General features: G+C 66.5%; 2 protein-coding genes and 4 pseudogenes across 2 annotated transcripts; 3 read left to right on the forward strand and 3 right to left on the reverse strand.

Moving 5' to 3' along the window:
- Positions 1 to 923: 923 nt before the first annotated feature.
- LOC148053873 (feather keratin 3-like) lies at positions 924 to 1,289 on the forward strand. Its single transcript, XM_087772469.1, has one exon. It carries the CDS (start codon positions 924 to 926, stop codon positions 1,287 to 1,289), a length of 366 nt encoding a protein of 121 aa, XP_087628595.1.
- A 2,084-nt stretch (positions 1,290 to 3,373) lies between these two features.
- On the reverse strand, positions 3,374 to 4,280 carry LOC148053874 (feather keratin 3-like). Its single transcript, XM_087772458.1, has 2 exons — positions 4,263 to 4,280; positions 3,374 to 4,150 (listed from the first exon to the last, which is right to left on the reverse strand). The coding sequence occupies exon 2, from the start codon at positions 4,124 to 4,126 to the stop codon at positions 3,761 to 3,763; it is 366 nt and encodes a 121-aa protein (XP_087628584.1). The 5' UTR covers positions 4,127 to 4,150; positions 4,263 to 4,280; the 3' UTR covers positions 3,374 to 3,760.
- A 1,461-nt stretch (positions 4,281 to 5,741) lies between these two features.
- Positions 5,742 to 6,106, forward strand: LOC148053875 (scale keratin-like; annotated as a pseudogene).
- A 2,091-nt stretch (positions 6,107 to 8,197) lies between these two features.
- LOC148053876 (scale keratin-like) lies at positions 8,198 to 9,103 on the reverse strand (annotated as a pseudogene).
- Positions 9,104 to 10,564: 1,461 nt separating this feature from the next.
- LOC148053877 (scale keratin-like) lies at positions 10,565 to 10,929 on the forward strand (annotated as a pseudogene).
- A 2,033-nt stretch (positions 10,930 to 12,962) lies between these two features.
- LOC148053878 (scale keratin-like) lies at positions 12,963 to 13,925 on the reverse strand (annotated as a pseudogene).
- Positions 13,926 to 15,182: the final 1,257 nt, after the last annotated feature.

Raw genomic sequence — 15,182 nt, forward strand, 5'->3', positions numbered from 1 at the left:
GCGCACGTCACGCGGTCCCTGGCGTGCGGGAGGCCTTTGCCAGGCCGCCTTCTTGCCCAGGGATGGGAGCCCGCTCTTCCCTGTGGCTCTGCAAAGCAGGCATGGGGCCGCCCCGAGACCAAGCCCTTGGGGAAGAGCTATGGCACGCAGGGCGCTTGCAGTCAGCCTTTGTCACGCTGCGTGCCCTCTTACACACCGAGATAATGAAAAGACAGTGGGCCTAATTTGGCCCATTAGGTGGCAGCTGGCGAGCGTCCGAGCGGGGTAATTGCAGGGGCTGATAGAGCGGGTTGGGGCTGGTGAGGAAACGGCGTCAGCAAAACAGCCCCGTGCCACGCAGGGAGGAGGCAGGGGCTCGGCCGCCACGGGCCACGTGCCCCCAGCGTGGCCAGCTCCTCCCCGCGCTCGCTGGCCAGGCATAAAAGCGCTGCCCTCGGCAAGCGCTGGCATCCGCCGCTCCTGCCTCGCTCTGCTCAGGGAAAGGGTAGGTGGGTGCCTGTGGGCCTGTGCCTCCTGTGGCAGGGGTCGGCGTGGAGCCTCCCTGGCCAGGAGAGCTCTCCTGGCAGCGGAAGTGCTGGCAGCAGGCTTGGACGGCCAGGGCCGGCTGAGCCACGGCGGGAGGAGGAAGGAGCCCCGTGGCCGGGACGTGCAGAGCCAGGCCCTGCACAGGCTCTCGCGGAGGGCTTGCGTGCCCTCTGTGTGCGGAGAGAGGGCAAGGCGAGGGGTGCAGAGAGCAGGGCGCGGAGCGGGGCTGGCTGGGCAGAGGGCAAGCGGTGGGCAGGGCGGGCAAGGCGGTGGCTCTGGCCCCTCCAGCTGCAGGGCAGCTCTGGGAAGAGGGCACTGCTCGCTCGGGGGATCTCCTCCTCGCTCATGACACCTCTCCTTGGGGCCTTGTGTTTCAGGCTCCGCTCTCTCGCACAAAGATGTCTTGCTACGACCTGTGCCCACCGAAAACCAGCGTCGCTGTCCCCCAGCCCATCGCTGAGAGCTGCAACGAGCTGTGCGCCCGCCAGTGCCCCGACTCGACGGCCTTCATCCAGCCGCCCCCCGTCGTCGTCACCTTCCCCGGCCCCATCCTCAGCTCCTTCCCCCAGCAAGCCGTGGTGGGCTCCTCCGGAGCACCCGCCTTCGGGGGCTCCCTGGGGCTGGGGGGCCTCTACGGCGCCGGGGCCACGCTGGGCTCGGGGGGCCTCTGCACCTTTGGCAGACCCTACGCTTCCCCTGCCTGCAGCCCTTGCGCCTTGCCCCGCTACAGCAAGAAGCTGTGGGACACCTGCGGGCCCTGCTAGACCCAAAAACCCCAGAGTCCCCGCGCCACCTCAGCCTTATGCCTCCTCTCCTTTCTCCTCTCCTTCCCCTCTCCCCATGCCGCCTCTCCTCCTCCTCCTCCTTCCTGCTGCCTCTGCCCACATGCGCGACTCCGCCCTCGTCCCCCAGCCCACTAGCTTGTCTCTGCAAGGACCACCGCCTGGCAGAAGCCTGAAGGAACACCTCTCTTGAAGCCCGGGTGCACAGCCTGCCTCTTTCTGCCTCCTGTGTCTTTCTCCAGCGGGTGCTTTCCTGCACTGCAATAAAACAATCGTCCATCCAACACCTGCCTCTCCATTTCTCCTTTCGAGGCCCAGCGTGGGCTGCAGGGCTCCCTCGCCCTGCACGTGGCCCCCGCCACCTGGGCCAGGACACTCTCTCAGCCCCAGCAGAGCCAGGCTGATGCGCCTTTGGCGAGACCCCACAGCCCTGGCAGCTCTCGCCACGCATGCTCCTGCAGCTGAGCTCCAAGGGCCCTGCCTGAAGGCGGGGGGCTCCCCTGCCTGCAGGACATGCAGCCCGGGGGCGCCTGCAGACCTCCAGCCAACCCTGGCCATGAGCAGCTCTGCTCCCTGGCCTTGGAGGCAGCCAGGGGCAATGGCTGCCACGGCTCCAGCCACTCTCGTGCCTCCACGGCTCGGCTAAAGGCCCTGCGAGAGACAGGAAATCCACTTTTCTCTTCCCTTTCCTCTTCTTCTCCCCCTTCCCCTTCTCCTTCTCTATCCTCTCCTTCTCCTCCTTCCCCTTCCCCTTCCCCTTCCCCTTTCCTTTCCTTTTCTTCTTCCCCTTCCCCCGCCCTTTCCTCTTCTTCTTCCCCGTCCCCTTCCCTCTCCCCTTCCAGTTCTCGCCCCCGGCACGCACCAACACACTCCGTGCTCCTCGGTTCTCTGCTGCAGACACAAAATCACAGAAATTGCAGCCTGAGTCTTGTGGCAGGAGCCTTTGGAGGGCATCTCGTCATGCTGCCGCCTCAAGCAGGGTCCCCCAGAGCCAGCTGCCCAGCCCCACGTCCAGACGGCTTTTGCACGTCTCCAAGGAAGGAGACTCCACAACCTCACAGCGCAACCTGTGCCAGTGCTCAGTCACCCTCACAGTGAAAAAGTGCTTTGGGACGTTGAGGCGGAGCCTCCTGTCTTTCAGCTGGTGCCCATTGCCTCTCCTCCTGGCACGGCACACCTCTGAAGAGAGCCTGGCTCCATCTCCTTGACGCCTTCCCTTCGGGCATGTGTGCACATTGACGAGATCCCCCCCTGAGCCTCCTCTGCACCAGGAGCAACAGTCCCGGCTCTCTCAGGCTCTGCCCAGAGGACAGATGCTCCCTGTCCCTTCAGCATCTGCGTGCAGCCCTTTGCCGGGCTCTCGCCAGTAGCCCCACCTCTCTCCTGTGCTGGGCAGCCCAGCCCTGGACACAGCACCGCAGGGGTTGCCTTGCCAGTGCCCAGTGGAGGGCCAGGATCCCCTCCCTCCACCTGCCGGCCACGCTCCTCCGCATGCAGCCCAGGACACCGCTGGCCGCCTTTCCCCCAAGGCACCTTGCCGGCTCAGGCTCCCCTTGCTGTCCCTCAGCACCCCCGGGGCCTCTCCTCACAAGCTGCTCTTCCACAGGAGACGGCCGTTTCCCAGGCGTGGGGTTTAACACTGGCTCTCCTCCAGCCTCCTCTGCGCGGATGCCCGGAGATGCTGCCGTGCTTCTGCGGAGCTGAGGGACCTGGCAGCGCTGGGGCTGTTCCCGGGCTGAGAAGGCCAGGCAAAGGAGCCCTGCCAGCGCCTGTCCTGCTCTCTGCCCTTTGCCCAGCTCCTGCAAGCCCCACCAAAAGGCTCTCTCTCCCCTGCCTGCTGCCTGCTGCCTGCTGCCTGCTGCCTGCTGCCTGCCTCCTCCCTCTCCCAACACTGCCCACCCTCACCTCGCCTGGGCAGCTCAGGACCAGCACTTGCCCTCCCACAGCTGACAGGCACCCGCCCCCAGGGGCCTTCCCGACTTGGGACAAGGAGGGAGGGAGACAGGACTTGGATGCAGGAAACCTTTATTGTGCCCAGAGGGGCAGGAGAGGCTGTCAGAGAGATGGTGGGCAAGACCCAGAGAGCCTGGTTGCCCCGTGTTGGAGGAGGCAGCGGGATCTTCTCCAGAGCATTGCTTCTCGCTCCCGCTGCCCCCCTGGAGTGGTGGCATTCCAGATGGCAAGGCCTTGGCCCTGCAGCCTGGCAGAGCCTTTTGGCTCCGCCTCCTGCCCCGTCCCACAGCTGGCAAGAGAGGGCAGGGGAGGAGAGCAGAGGGCAGGAGAAGAGGGCCGGGAAGCGCCGAGCGCGTTGGACGCTGGCAGCTGCCCAGGCGTTGGCTGGGGCTGGGGATGCTCAGCACTCCTCAGGGCCTCGTGCCCTCCAGCTCAGCCCTGCATGGGTGGTGGTGGCATTGGCGTTTGGGCTGGGGGCAGTGCCAGGGGCTGGGCTGAGTCTAGCAGGGCCCGCAGGTGTCCCACAGCTTCTTGCTGTAGCGGGGCAAGGCGCAAGGGCTGCAGGCAGGGGAAGCGTAGGGTCTGCCAAAGGTGCAGAGGCCCCCCGAGCCCAGCGTGGCCCCGGCGCCGTAGAGGCCCCCCAGCCCCAGGGAGCCCCCGAAGGCGGGTGCTCCGGAGGAGCCCACCACGGCTTGCTGGGGGAAGGAGCTGAGGATGGGGCCGGGGAAGGTGACGACGACGGGGGGCGGCTGGATGAGGGCCGTCGAGTCGGGGCACTGGCGGGCGCACAGCTCGTTGCAGCTCTCAGCGATGGGCTGGGGGACAGCGACGCTGGTTTTCGGTGGGCACAGGTCGTAGCAAGACATCTTTGCGTGGGATCGGACGGTGCTCTGCAAGAGGGCAGAGGTTGCAAGAGAGCAGCTTAGGGGAGCGTCCGAGGCGCAGGGGCCAGGGCCGGAGCAAGGGGCAAGGGGCAAGGAGGAGAAGCGCTCGCAGACTTACCCTGTTCCCCGAGGAGAAGGCGACCAGAGCAGTGGATGGGAGAGCCTGGCAGAGGCAGAGCTTTTATACTGGCCCCGCCATTGCTCAGCACCACCTGGGCCAATCTGCAGAGGCGGCACTCCCTCCTGCCGACGACAACAGGGCTGTCCGGCTCCTGCCCCTCCCTGAGTCAGCATCCCCACGCCAGACCAGCACATGCCGCTTCCGAGGCTTTCCTCCCCTTTCTGCTTCGTGGGCTAAGTGACAGCAGGCGTCTCCCTGCTGGGGGCCGCGCACGGCAGGAGAGGTGCCTGCTGCTGCAGCTCCTCGCTGCCTGCCTTGGACTCTGCCCTGGGAGCACATCTCTGTGCTCCTTGCACCAGGCACCTCGGGGAAGAGCACGAGGGGCCTTTCTCCCCCAGACTTGCAGAGGTCGATGGCCAACGCCTGCAGGCGCCCGGGGGCCGGCTCCGTTGGGCTGGCGAGTGATGCATCGTGCTGAGCAGGCAGTGCCCGAGAGGAGTGCCGTTGATTTGGCATTTCGTAACCTCGCCCCTCTGTAGATAATAGCCACACGGCGCACGTCACGCGGTCCCTGGCGTGCGGGAGGCCTTTGCCAGGCCGCCTTCTTGCCCAGGGATGGGAGCCCGCTCTTCCCTGTGGCTCTGCAAAGCAGGCATGGGGCCGCCCCGAGACCAAGCCCTTGGGGAAGAGCTATGGCACGCAGGGCGCTTGCAGTCAGCCTTTGTCACGCTGCGTGCCCTCTTACACACCGAGATAATGAAAAGACAGTGGGCCTAATTTGGCCCATTAGGTGGCAGCTGGCGAGCGTCCGAGCGGGGTAATTGCAGGGGCTGATAGAGCGGGTTGGGGCTGGTGAGGAAACGGCGTCAGCAAAACAGCCCCGTGCCACGCAGGGAGGAGGCAGGGGCTCGGCCGCCACGGGCCACGTGCCCCCAGCGTGGCCAGCTCCTCCCCGCGCTCGCTGGCCAGGCATAAAAGCGCTGCCCTCGGCAAGCGCTGGCATCCGCCGCTCCTGCCTCGCTCTGCTCAGGGAAAGGGTAGGTGGGTGCCTGTGGGCCTGTGCCTCCTGTGGCAGGGGTCGGCGTGGAGCCTCCCTGGCCAGGAGAGCTCTCCTGGCAGCGGAAGTGCTGGCAGCAGGCTTGGACGGCCAGGGCCGGCTGAGCCACGGCGGGAGGAGGAAGGAGCCCCGTGGCCGGGACGTGCAGAGCCAGGCCCTGCACAGGCTCTCGCGGAGGGCTTGCGTGCCCTCTGTGTGCGGAGAGAGGGCAAGGCGAGGGGTGCAGAGAGCAGGGCGCGGAGCGGGGCTGGCTGGGCAAAGGGCAAGCGGTGGGCAGGGCGGGCAAGGCGGTGGCTCTGGCCCCTCCAGCTGCAGGGCAGCTCTGGGAAGAGGGCACTGCTCGCTCGGGGGATCTCCTCCTCGCTCATGACACCTCTCCTTGGGGCCTTGTGTTTCAGGCTCCGCTCTCTCGCACAAAGATGTCTTGCTACGACCTGTGCCCACCGAAAACCAGCGTCGCTGTCCCCCAGCCCATCGCTGAGAGCTGCAACGAGCTGTGCGCCCGCCAGTGCCCCGACTCGACGGCCCTCATCCAGCCGCCCCCCGTCGTCGTCACCTTCCCCGGCCCCATCCTCAGCTCCTTCCCCCAGCAAGCCGTGGTGGGCTCCTCCGGAGCACCCGCCTTCGGGGGCTCCCTGGGGCTGGGGGGCCTCTACGGCGCCGGGGCCACGCTGGGCTCGGGGGCCTCTGCACCTTTGGCAGACCCTACGCTTCCCCTGCCTGCAGCCCTTGCGCCTTGCCCCGCTACAGCAAGAAGCTGTGGGACACCTGCGGGCCCTGCTAGACCCAAAAACCCCAGAGTCCCCGCGCCACCTCAGCCTTATGCCTCCTCTCCTTTCTCCTCTCCTTCCCCTCTCCCCATGCCGCCTCTCCTCCTCCTCCTCCTTCCTGCTGCCTCTGCCCACATGCGCGACTCCGCCCTCGTCCCCCAGCCCACTAGCTTGTCTCTGCAAGGACCACCGCCTGGCAGAAGCCTGAAGGAACACCTCTCTTGAAGCCCGGGTGCACAACCTGCCTCTTTCTGCCTCCTGTGTCTTTCTCCAGCGGGTGCTTTCCTGCACTGCAATAAAACAATCGTCCATCCAACACCTGCCTCTCCATTTCTCCTTTCGAGGCCCAGCGTGGGCTGCAGGGCTCCCTCGCCCTGCACGTGGCCCCCGCCACCTGGGCCAGGACACTCTCTCAGCCCCAGCAGAGCCAGGCTGATGCGCCTTTGGCGAGACCCCACAGCCCTGGCAGCTCTCGCCACGCATGCTCCTGCAGCTGAGCTCCAAGGGCCCTGCCTGAAGGCGGGGGCCCCCCCTGCCTGCAGGACATGCAGCCCGGGGGCGCCTGCAGACCTCCAGCCAACCCTGGCCATGAGCAGCTCTGCTCCCTGGCCTTGGAGGCAGCCAGGGGCAATGGCTGCCACGGCTCCAGCCACTCTCGTGCCTCCACGGCTCGGCTAAAGGCCCTGCGAGAGACAGGAAATCCACTTTTCTCTTCCCTTTCCTCTTCTTCTCCCCCTTCCCCTTCTCCTTCTCTATCCTCTCCTTCTCCTCCTTCCCCTTCCCCTTCCCCTTCCCCTTTCCTTTCCTTTTCTTCTTCCCCTTCCCCCGCCCTTTCCTCTTCTTCTTCCCCGTCCCCTTCCCTCTCCCCTTCCAGTTCTCGCCCCCGGCACGCACCAACACACTCCGTGCTCCTCGGTTCTCTGCTGCAGACACAAAATCACAGAAATTGCAGCCTGAGTCTTGTGGCAGGAGCCTTTGGAGGGCATCTCGTCATGCTGCCGCCTCAAGCAGGGTCCCCCAGAGCCAGCTGCCCAGCCCCACGTCCAGACGGCTTTTGCACGTCTCCAAGGAAGGAGACTCCACAACCTCACAGCGCAACCTGTGCCAGTGCTCAGTCACCCTCACAGTGAAAAAGTGCTTTGGGACGTTGAGGCGGAGCCTCCTGTCTTTCAGCTGGTGCCCATTGCCTCTCCTCCTGGCACGGCACACCTCTGAAGAGAGCCTGGCTCCATCTCCTTGACGCCTTCCCTTCGGGCATGTGTGCACATTGACGAGATCCCCCCCTGAGCCTCCTCTGCACCAGGAGCAACAGTCCCGGCTCTCTCAGGCTCTGCCCAGAGGACAGATGCTCCCTGTCCCTTCAGCATCTGCGTGCAGCCCTTTGCCGGGCTCTCGCCAGTAGCCCCACCTCTCTCCTGTGCTGGGCAGCCCAGCCCTGGACACAGCACCGCAGGGGTTGCCTTGCCAGTGCCCAGTGGAGGGCCAGGATCCCCTCCCTCCACCTGCCGGCCACGCTCCTCCGCATGCAGCCCAGGACACCGCTGGCCGCCTTTCCCCCAAGGCACCTTGCCGGCTCAGGCTCCCCTTGCTGTCCCTCAGCACCCCCGGGGCCTCTCCTCACAAGCTGCTCTTCCACAGGAGACGGCCGTTTCCCAGGCGTGGGGTTTAACACTGGCTCTCCTCCAGCCTCCTCTGCGCGGATGCCCGGAGATGCTGCCGTGCTTCTGCGGAGCTGAGGGACCTGGCAGCGCTGGGGCTGTTCCCGGGCTGAGAAGGCCAGGCAAAGGAGCCCTGCCAGCGCCTGTCCTGCTCTCTGCCCTTTGCCCAGCTCCTGCAAGCCCCACCAAAAGGCTCTCTCTCCCCTGCCTGCTGCCTGCTGCCTGCTGCCTGCTGCCTGCTGCCTGCTGCCTGCCTCCTCCCTCTCCCAACACTGCCCACCCTCACCTCGCCTGGGCAGCTCAGGACCAGCACTTGCCCTCCCACAGCTGACAGGCACCCGCCCCCAGGGGCCTTCCCGACTTGGGACAAGGAGGGAGGGAGACAGGACTTGGATGCAGGAAACCTTTATTGTGCCCAGAGGGGCAGGAGAGGCTGTCAGAGAGATGGTGGGCAAGACCCAGAGAGCCTGGTTGCCCCGTGTTGGAGGAGGCAGCGGGATCTTCTCCAGAGCATTGCTTCTCGCTCCCGCTGCCCCCCTGGAGTGGTGGCATTCCAGATGGCAAGGCCTTGGCCCTGCAGCCTGGCAGAGCCTTTTGGCTCCGCCTCCTGCCCCGTCCCACAGCTGGCAAGAGAGGGCAGGGGAGGAGAGCAGAGGGCAGGAGAAGAGGGCCGGGAAGCGCCGAGCGCGTTGGACGCTGGCAGCTGCCCAGGCGTTGGCTGGGGCTGGGGATGCTCAGCACTCCTCAGGGCCTCGTGCCCTCCAGCTCAGCCCTGCATGGGTGGTGGTGGCATTGGCGTTTGGGCTGGGGGCAGTGCCAGGGGCTGGGCTGAGTCTAGCAGGGCCCGCAGGTGTCCCACAGCTTCTTGCTGTAGCGGGGCAAGGCGCAAGGGCTGCAGGCAGGGGAAGCGTAGGGTCTGCCAAAGGTGCAGAGGCCCCCCGAGCCCAGCGTGGCCCCGGCGCCGTAGAGGCCCCCCAGCCCCAGGGAGCCCCCGAAGGCGGGTGCTCCGGAGGAGCCCACCACGGCTTGCTGGGGGAAGGAGCTGAGGATGGGGCCGGGGAAGGTGACGACGACGGGGGCGGCTGGATGAGGGCCGTCGAGTCGGGGCACTGGCGGGCGCACAGCTCGTTGCAGCTCTCAGCGATGGGCTGGGGGACAGCGACGCTGGTTTTCGGTGGGCACAGGTCGTAGCAAGACATCTTTGCGTGGGATCGGACGGTGCTCTGCAAGAGGGCAGAGGTTGCAAGAGAGCAGCTTAGGGGAGCGTCCGAGGCGCAGGGGCCAGGGCCGGAGCAAGGGGCAAGGGGCAAGGAGGAGAAGCGCTCGCAGACTTACCCTGTTCCCCGAGGAGAAGGCGACCAGAGCAGTGGATGGGAGAGCCTGGCAGAGGCAGAGCTTTTATACTGGCCCCGCCATTGCTCAGCACCACCTGGGCCAATCTGCAGAGGCGGCACTCCCTCCTGCCGACGACAACAGGGCTGTCCGGCTCCTGCCCCTCCCTGAGTCAGCATCCCCACGCCAGACCAGCACATGCCGCTTCCGAGGCTTTCCTCCCCTTTCTGCTTCGTGGGCTAAGTGACAGCAGGCGTCTCCCTGCTGGGGGCCGCGCACGGCAGGAGAGGTGCCTGCTGCTGCAGCTCCTCGCTGCCTGCCTTGGACTCTGCCCTGGGAGCACATCTCTGTGCTCCTTGCACCAGGCACCTCGGGGAAGAGCACGAGGGGCCTTTCTCCCCCAGACTTGCAGAGGTCGATGGCCAACGCCTGCAGGCGCCCGGGGGCCGGCTCCGTTGGGCTGGCGAGTGATGCATCGTGCTGAGCAGGCAGTGCCCGAGAGGAGTGCCGTTGATTTGGCATTTCGTAACCTCGCCCCTCTGTAGATAATAGCCACACGGCGCACGTCACGCGGTCCCTGGCGTGCGGGAGGCCTTTGCCAGGCCGCCTTCTTGCCCAGGGATGGGAGCCCGCTCTTCCCTGTGGCTCTGCAAAGCAGGCATGGGGCCGCCCCGAGACCAAGCCCTTGGGGAAGAGCTATGGCACGCAGGGCGCTTGCAGTCAGCCTTTGTCACGCTGCGTGCCCTCTTACACACCGAGATAATGAAAAGACAGTGGGCCTAATTTGGCCCATTAGGTGGCAGCTGGCGAGCGTCCGAGCGGGGTAATTGCAGGGGCTGATAGAGCGGGTTGGGGCTGGTGAGGAAACGGCGTCAGCAAAACAGCCCCGTGCCACGCAGGGAGGAGGCAGGGGCTCGGCCGCCACGGGCCACGTGCCCCCAGCGTGGCCAGCTCCTCCCCGCGCTCGCTGGCCAGGCATAAAAGCGCTGCCCTCGGCAAGCGCTGGCATCCGCCGCTCCTGCCTCGCTCTGCTCAGGGAAAGGGTAGGTGGGTGCCTGTGGGCCTGTGCCTCCTGTGGCAGGGGTCGGCGTGGAGCCTCCCTGGCCAGGAGAGCTCTCCTGGCAGTGGAAGTGCTGGCAGCAGGCTTGGACGGCCAGGGCCGGCTGAGCCACGGCGGGAGGAGGAAGGAGCCCCGTGGCCGGGACGTGCAGAGCCAGGCCCTGCACAGGCTCTCGCGGAGGGCTTGCGTGCCCTCTGTGTGCGGAGAGAGGGCAAGGCGAGGGGTGCAGAGAGCAGGGCGCGGAGCGGGGCTGGCTGGGCAGAGGGCAAGCGGTGGGCAGGGCGGGCAAGGCGGTGGCTCTGGCCCCTCCAGCTGCAGGGCAGCTCTGGGAAGAGGGCACTGCTCGCTCGGGGGATCGCCTCCTCGCTCATGACACCTCTCCTTGGGGCCTTGTGTTTCAGGCTCCGCTCTCTCGCACAAAGATGTCTTGCTACGACCTGTGCCCACCGAAAACCAGCGTCGCTGTCCCCCAGCCCATCGCTGAGAGCTGCAACGAGCTGTGCGCCCGCCAGTGCCCCGACTCGACGGCCCTCATCCAGCCGCCCCCCGTCGTCGTCACCTTCCCCGGCCCCATCCTCAGCTCCTTCCCCCAGCAAGCCGTGGTGGGCTCCTCCGGAGCACCCGCCTTCGGGGGCTCCCTGGGGCTGGGGGGCCTCTACGGCGCCGGGGCCACGCTGGGCTCGGGGGCCTCTGCACCTTTGGCAGACCCTACGCTTCCCCTGCCTGCAGCCCTTGCGCCTTGCCCCGCTACAGCAAGAAGCTGTGGGACACCTGCGGGCCCTGCTAGACCCAAAAACCCCAGAGTCCCCGCGCCACCTCAGCCTTATGCCTCCTCTCCTTTCTCCTCTCCTTCCCCTCTCCCCATGCCGCCTCTCCTCCTCCTCCTCCTTCCTGCTGCCTCTGCCCACATGCGCGACTCCGCCCTCGTCCCCCAGCCCACTAGCTTGTCTCTGCAAGGACCACCGCCTGGCAGAAGCCTGAAGGAACACCTCTCTTGAAGCCCGGGTGCACAACCTGCCTCTTTCTGCCTCCTGTGTCTTTCTCCAGCGGGTGCTTTCCTGCACTGCAATAAAACAATCGTCCATCCAACACCTGCCTCTCCATTTCTCCTTTCGAGGCCCAGCGTGGGCTGCAGGGCTCCCTCGCCCTGCACGTGGCCCCCGCCACCTGGGCCAGGACACTCTCTCAGCCCCAGCAGAGCCAGGCTGATGCGCCTTTGGCGAGACCCCACAGCCCTGGCAGCTCTCGCCACGCATGCTCCTGCAGCTGAGCTCCAAGGGCCCTGCCTGAAGGCGGGGGGCTCCCCTGCCTGCAGGACATGCAGCCCGGGGGCGCCTGCAGACCTCCAGCCAACCCTGGCCATGAGCAGCTCTGCTCCCTGGCCTTGGAGGCAGCCAGGGGCAATGGCTGCCACGGCTCCAGCCACTCTCGTGCCTCCACGGCTCGGCTAAAGGCCCTGCGAGAGACAGGAAATCCACTTTTCTCTTCCCTTTCCTCTTCTTCTCCCCCTTCCCCTTCTCCTTCTCTATCCTCTCCTTCTCCTCCTTCCCCTTCCCCTTCCCCTTCCCCTTTCCTTTCCTTTTCTTCTTCCCCTTCCCCCGCCCTTTCCTCTTCTTCTTCCCCGTCCCCTTCCCTCTCCCCTTCCAGTTCTCGCCCCCGGCACGCACCAACACACTCCGTGCTCCTCGGTTCTCTGCTGCAGACACAAAATCACAGAAATTGCAGCCTGAGTCTTGTGGCAGGAGCCTTTGGAGGGCATCTCGTCATGCTGCCGCCTCAAGCAGGGTCCCCCAGAGCCAGCTGCCCAGCCCCACGTCCAGACGGCTTTTGCACGTCTCCAAGGAAGGAGACTCCACAACCTCACAGCGCAACCTGTGCCAGTGCTCAGTCACCCTCACAGTGAAAAAGTGCTTTGGGACGTTGAGGCGGAGCCTCCTGTCTTTCAGCTGGTGCCCATTGCCTCTCCTCCTGGCACGGCACACCTCTGAAGAGAGCCTGGCTCCATCTCCTTGACGCCTTCCCTTCGGGCATGTGTGCACATTGACGAGATCCCCCCCTGAGCCTCCTCTGCACCAGGAGCAACAGTCCCGGCTCTCTCAGGCTCTGCCCAGAGGACAGATGCTCCCTGTCCCTTCAGCATCTGCGTGCAGCCCTTTGCCGGGCTCTCGCCAGTAGCCCCACCTCTCTCCTGTGCTGGGCAGCCCAGCCCTGGACACAGCACCGCAGGGGTTGCCTTGCCAGTGCCCAGTGGAGGGCCAGGATCCCCTCCCTCCACCTGCCGGCCACGCTCCTCCGCATGCAGCCCAGGACACCGCTGGCCGCCTTTCCCCCAAGGCACCTTGCCGGCTCAGGCTCCCCTTGCTGTCCCTCAGCACCCCCGGGGCCTCTCCTCACAAGCTGCTCTTCCACAGGAGACGGCCGTTTCCCAGGCGTGGGGTTTAACACTGGCTCTCCTCCAGCCTCCTCTGCGCGGATGCCCGGAGATGCTGCCGTGCTTCTGCGGAGCTGAGGGACCTGGCAGCGCTGGGGCTGTTCCCGGGCTGAGAAGGCCAGGCAAAGGAGCCCTGCCAGCGCCTGTCCTGCTCTCTGCCCTTTGCCCAGCTCCTGCAAGCCCCACCAAAAGGCTCTCTCTCCCCTGCCTGCTGCCTGCTGCCTGCTGCCTGCTGCCTGCTGCCTGCTGCCTGCCTCCTCCCTCTCCCAACACTGCCCACCCTCACCTCGCCTGGGCAGCTCAGGACCAGCACTTGCCCTCCCACAGCTGACAGGCACCCGCCCCCAGGGGCCTTCCCGACTTGGGACAAGGAGGGAGGGAGACAGGACTTGGATGCAGGAAACCTTTATTGTGCCCAGAGGGGCAGGAGAGGCTGTCAGAGAGATGGTGGGCAAGACCCAGAGAGCCTGGTTGCCCCGTGTTGGAGGAGGCAGCGGGATCTTCTCCAGAGCATTGCTTCTCGCTCCCGCTGCCCCCCTGGAGTGGTGGCATTCCAGATGGCAAGGCCTTGGCCCTGCAGCCTGGCAGAGCCTTTTGGCTCCGCCTCCTGCCCCGTCCCACAGCTGGCAAGAGAGGGCAGGGGAGGAGAGCAGAGGGCAGGAGAAGAGGGCCGGGAAGCGCCGAGCGCGTTGGACGCTGGCAGCTGCCCAGGCGTCGGCTGGGGCTGGGGATGCTCAGCACTCCTCAGGGCCTCGTGCCCTCCAGCTCAGCCCTGCATGGGTGGTGGTGGCATTGGCGTTTGGGCTGGGGGCAGTGCCAGGGGCTGGGCTGAGTCTAGCAGGGCCCGCAGGTGTCCCACAGCTTCTTGCTGTAGCGGGGCAAGGCGCAAGGGCTGCAGGCAGGGGAAGCGTAGGGTCTGCCAAAGGTGCAGAGGCCCCCCGAGCCCAGCGTGGCCCCGGCGCCGTAGAGGCCCCCAGCCCCAGGGAGCCCCCGAAGGCGGGTGCTCCGGAGGAGCCCACCACGGCTTGCTGGGGGAAGGAGCTGAGGATGGGGCCGGGGAAGGTGACGACGACGGGGGCGGCTGGATGAGGGCCGTCGAGTCGGGGCACTGGCGGGCGCACAGCTCGTTGCAGCTCTCAGCGATGGGCTGGGGGACAGCGACGCTGGTTTTCGGTGGGCACAGGTCGTAGCAAGACATCTTTGCGTGGGATCGGACGGTGCTCTGCAAGAGGGCAGAGGTTGCAAGAGAGCAGCTTAGGGGAGCGTCCGAGGCGCAGGGGCCAGGGCCGGAGCAAGGGGCAAGGGGCAAGGAGGAGAAGCGCTCGCAGACTTACCCTGTTCCCCGAGGAGAAGGCGACCAGAGCAGTGGATGGGAGAGCCTGGCAGAGGCAGAGCTTTTATACTGGCCCCGCCATTGCTCAGCACCACCTGGGCCAATCTGCAGAGGCGGCACTCCCTCCTGCCGACGACAACAGGGCTGTCCGGCTCCTGCCCCTCCCTGAGTCAGCATCCCCACGCCAGACCAGCACATGCCGCTTCCGAGGCTTTCCTCCCCTTTCTGCTTCGTGGGCTAAGTGACAGCAGGCGTCTCCCTGCTGGGGGCCGCGCACGGCAGGAGAGGTGCCTGCTGCTGCAGCTCCTCGCTGCCTGCCTTGGACTCTGCCCTGGGAGCACATCTCTGTGCTCCTTGCACCAGGCACCTCGGGGAAGAGCACGAGGGGCCTTTCTCCCCCAGACTTGCAGAGGTCGATGGCCAACGCCTGCAGGCGCCCGGGGGCCGGCTCCGTTGGGCTGGCGAGTGATGCATCGTGCTGAGCAGGCAGTGCCCGAGAGGAGTGCCGTTGATTTGGCATTTCGTAACCTCGCCCCTCTGTAGATAATAGCCACACGGCGCACGTCACGCGGTCCCTGGCGTGCGGGAGGCCTTTGCCAGGCCGCCTTCTTGCCCAGGGATGGGAGCCCGCTCTTCCCTGTGGCTCTGCAAAGCAGGCATGGGGCCGCCCCGAGACCAAGCCCTTGGGGAAGAGCTATGGCACGCAGGGCGCTTGCAGTCAGCCTTTGTCACGCTGCGTGCCCTCTTACACACCGAGATAATGAAAAGACAGTGGGCCTAATTTGGCCCATTAGGTGGCAGCTGGCGAGCGTCCGAGCGGGGTAATTGCAGGGGCTGATAGAGCGGGTTGGGGCTGGTGAGGAAACGGCGTCAGCAAAACAGCCCCGTGCCACGCAGGGAGGAGGCAGGGGCTCGGCCGCCACGGGCCACGTGCCCCCAGCGTGGCCAGCTCCTCCCCGCGCTCGCTGGCCAGGCATAAAAGCGCTGCCCTCGGCAAGCGCTGGCATCCGCCGCTCCTGCCTCGCTCTGCTCAGGGAAAGGGTAGGTGGGTGCCTGTGGGCCTGTGCCTCCTGTGGCAGGGGTCGGCGTGGAGCCTCCCTGGCCAGGAGAGCTCTCCTGGCAGCGGAAGTGCTGGCAGCAGGCTTGGACGGCCAGGGCCGGCTGAGCCACGGCGGGAGGAGGAAGGAGCCCCGTGGCCGGGACGTGCAGAGCCAGGCCCTGCACAGGCTCTCGCGGAGGGCTTGCGTGCCCTCTGTGTGCGGAGAGAGGGCAAGGC

This window comes from Nipponia nippon, unplaced genomic scaffold (genome assembly GCF_047370975.1).
Source record: "Nipponia nippon isolate SJK-2023a ecotype South Korea unplaced genomic scaffold, ASM4737097v1 scaffold_36, whole genome shotgun sequence".
NCBI lineage: Eukaryota > Metazoa > Chordata > Aves > Pelecaniformes > Threskiornithidae > Nipponia > Nipponia nippon.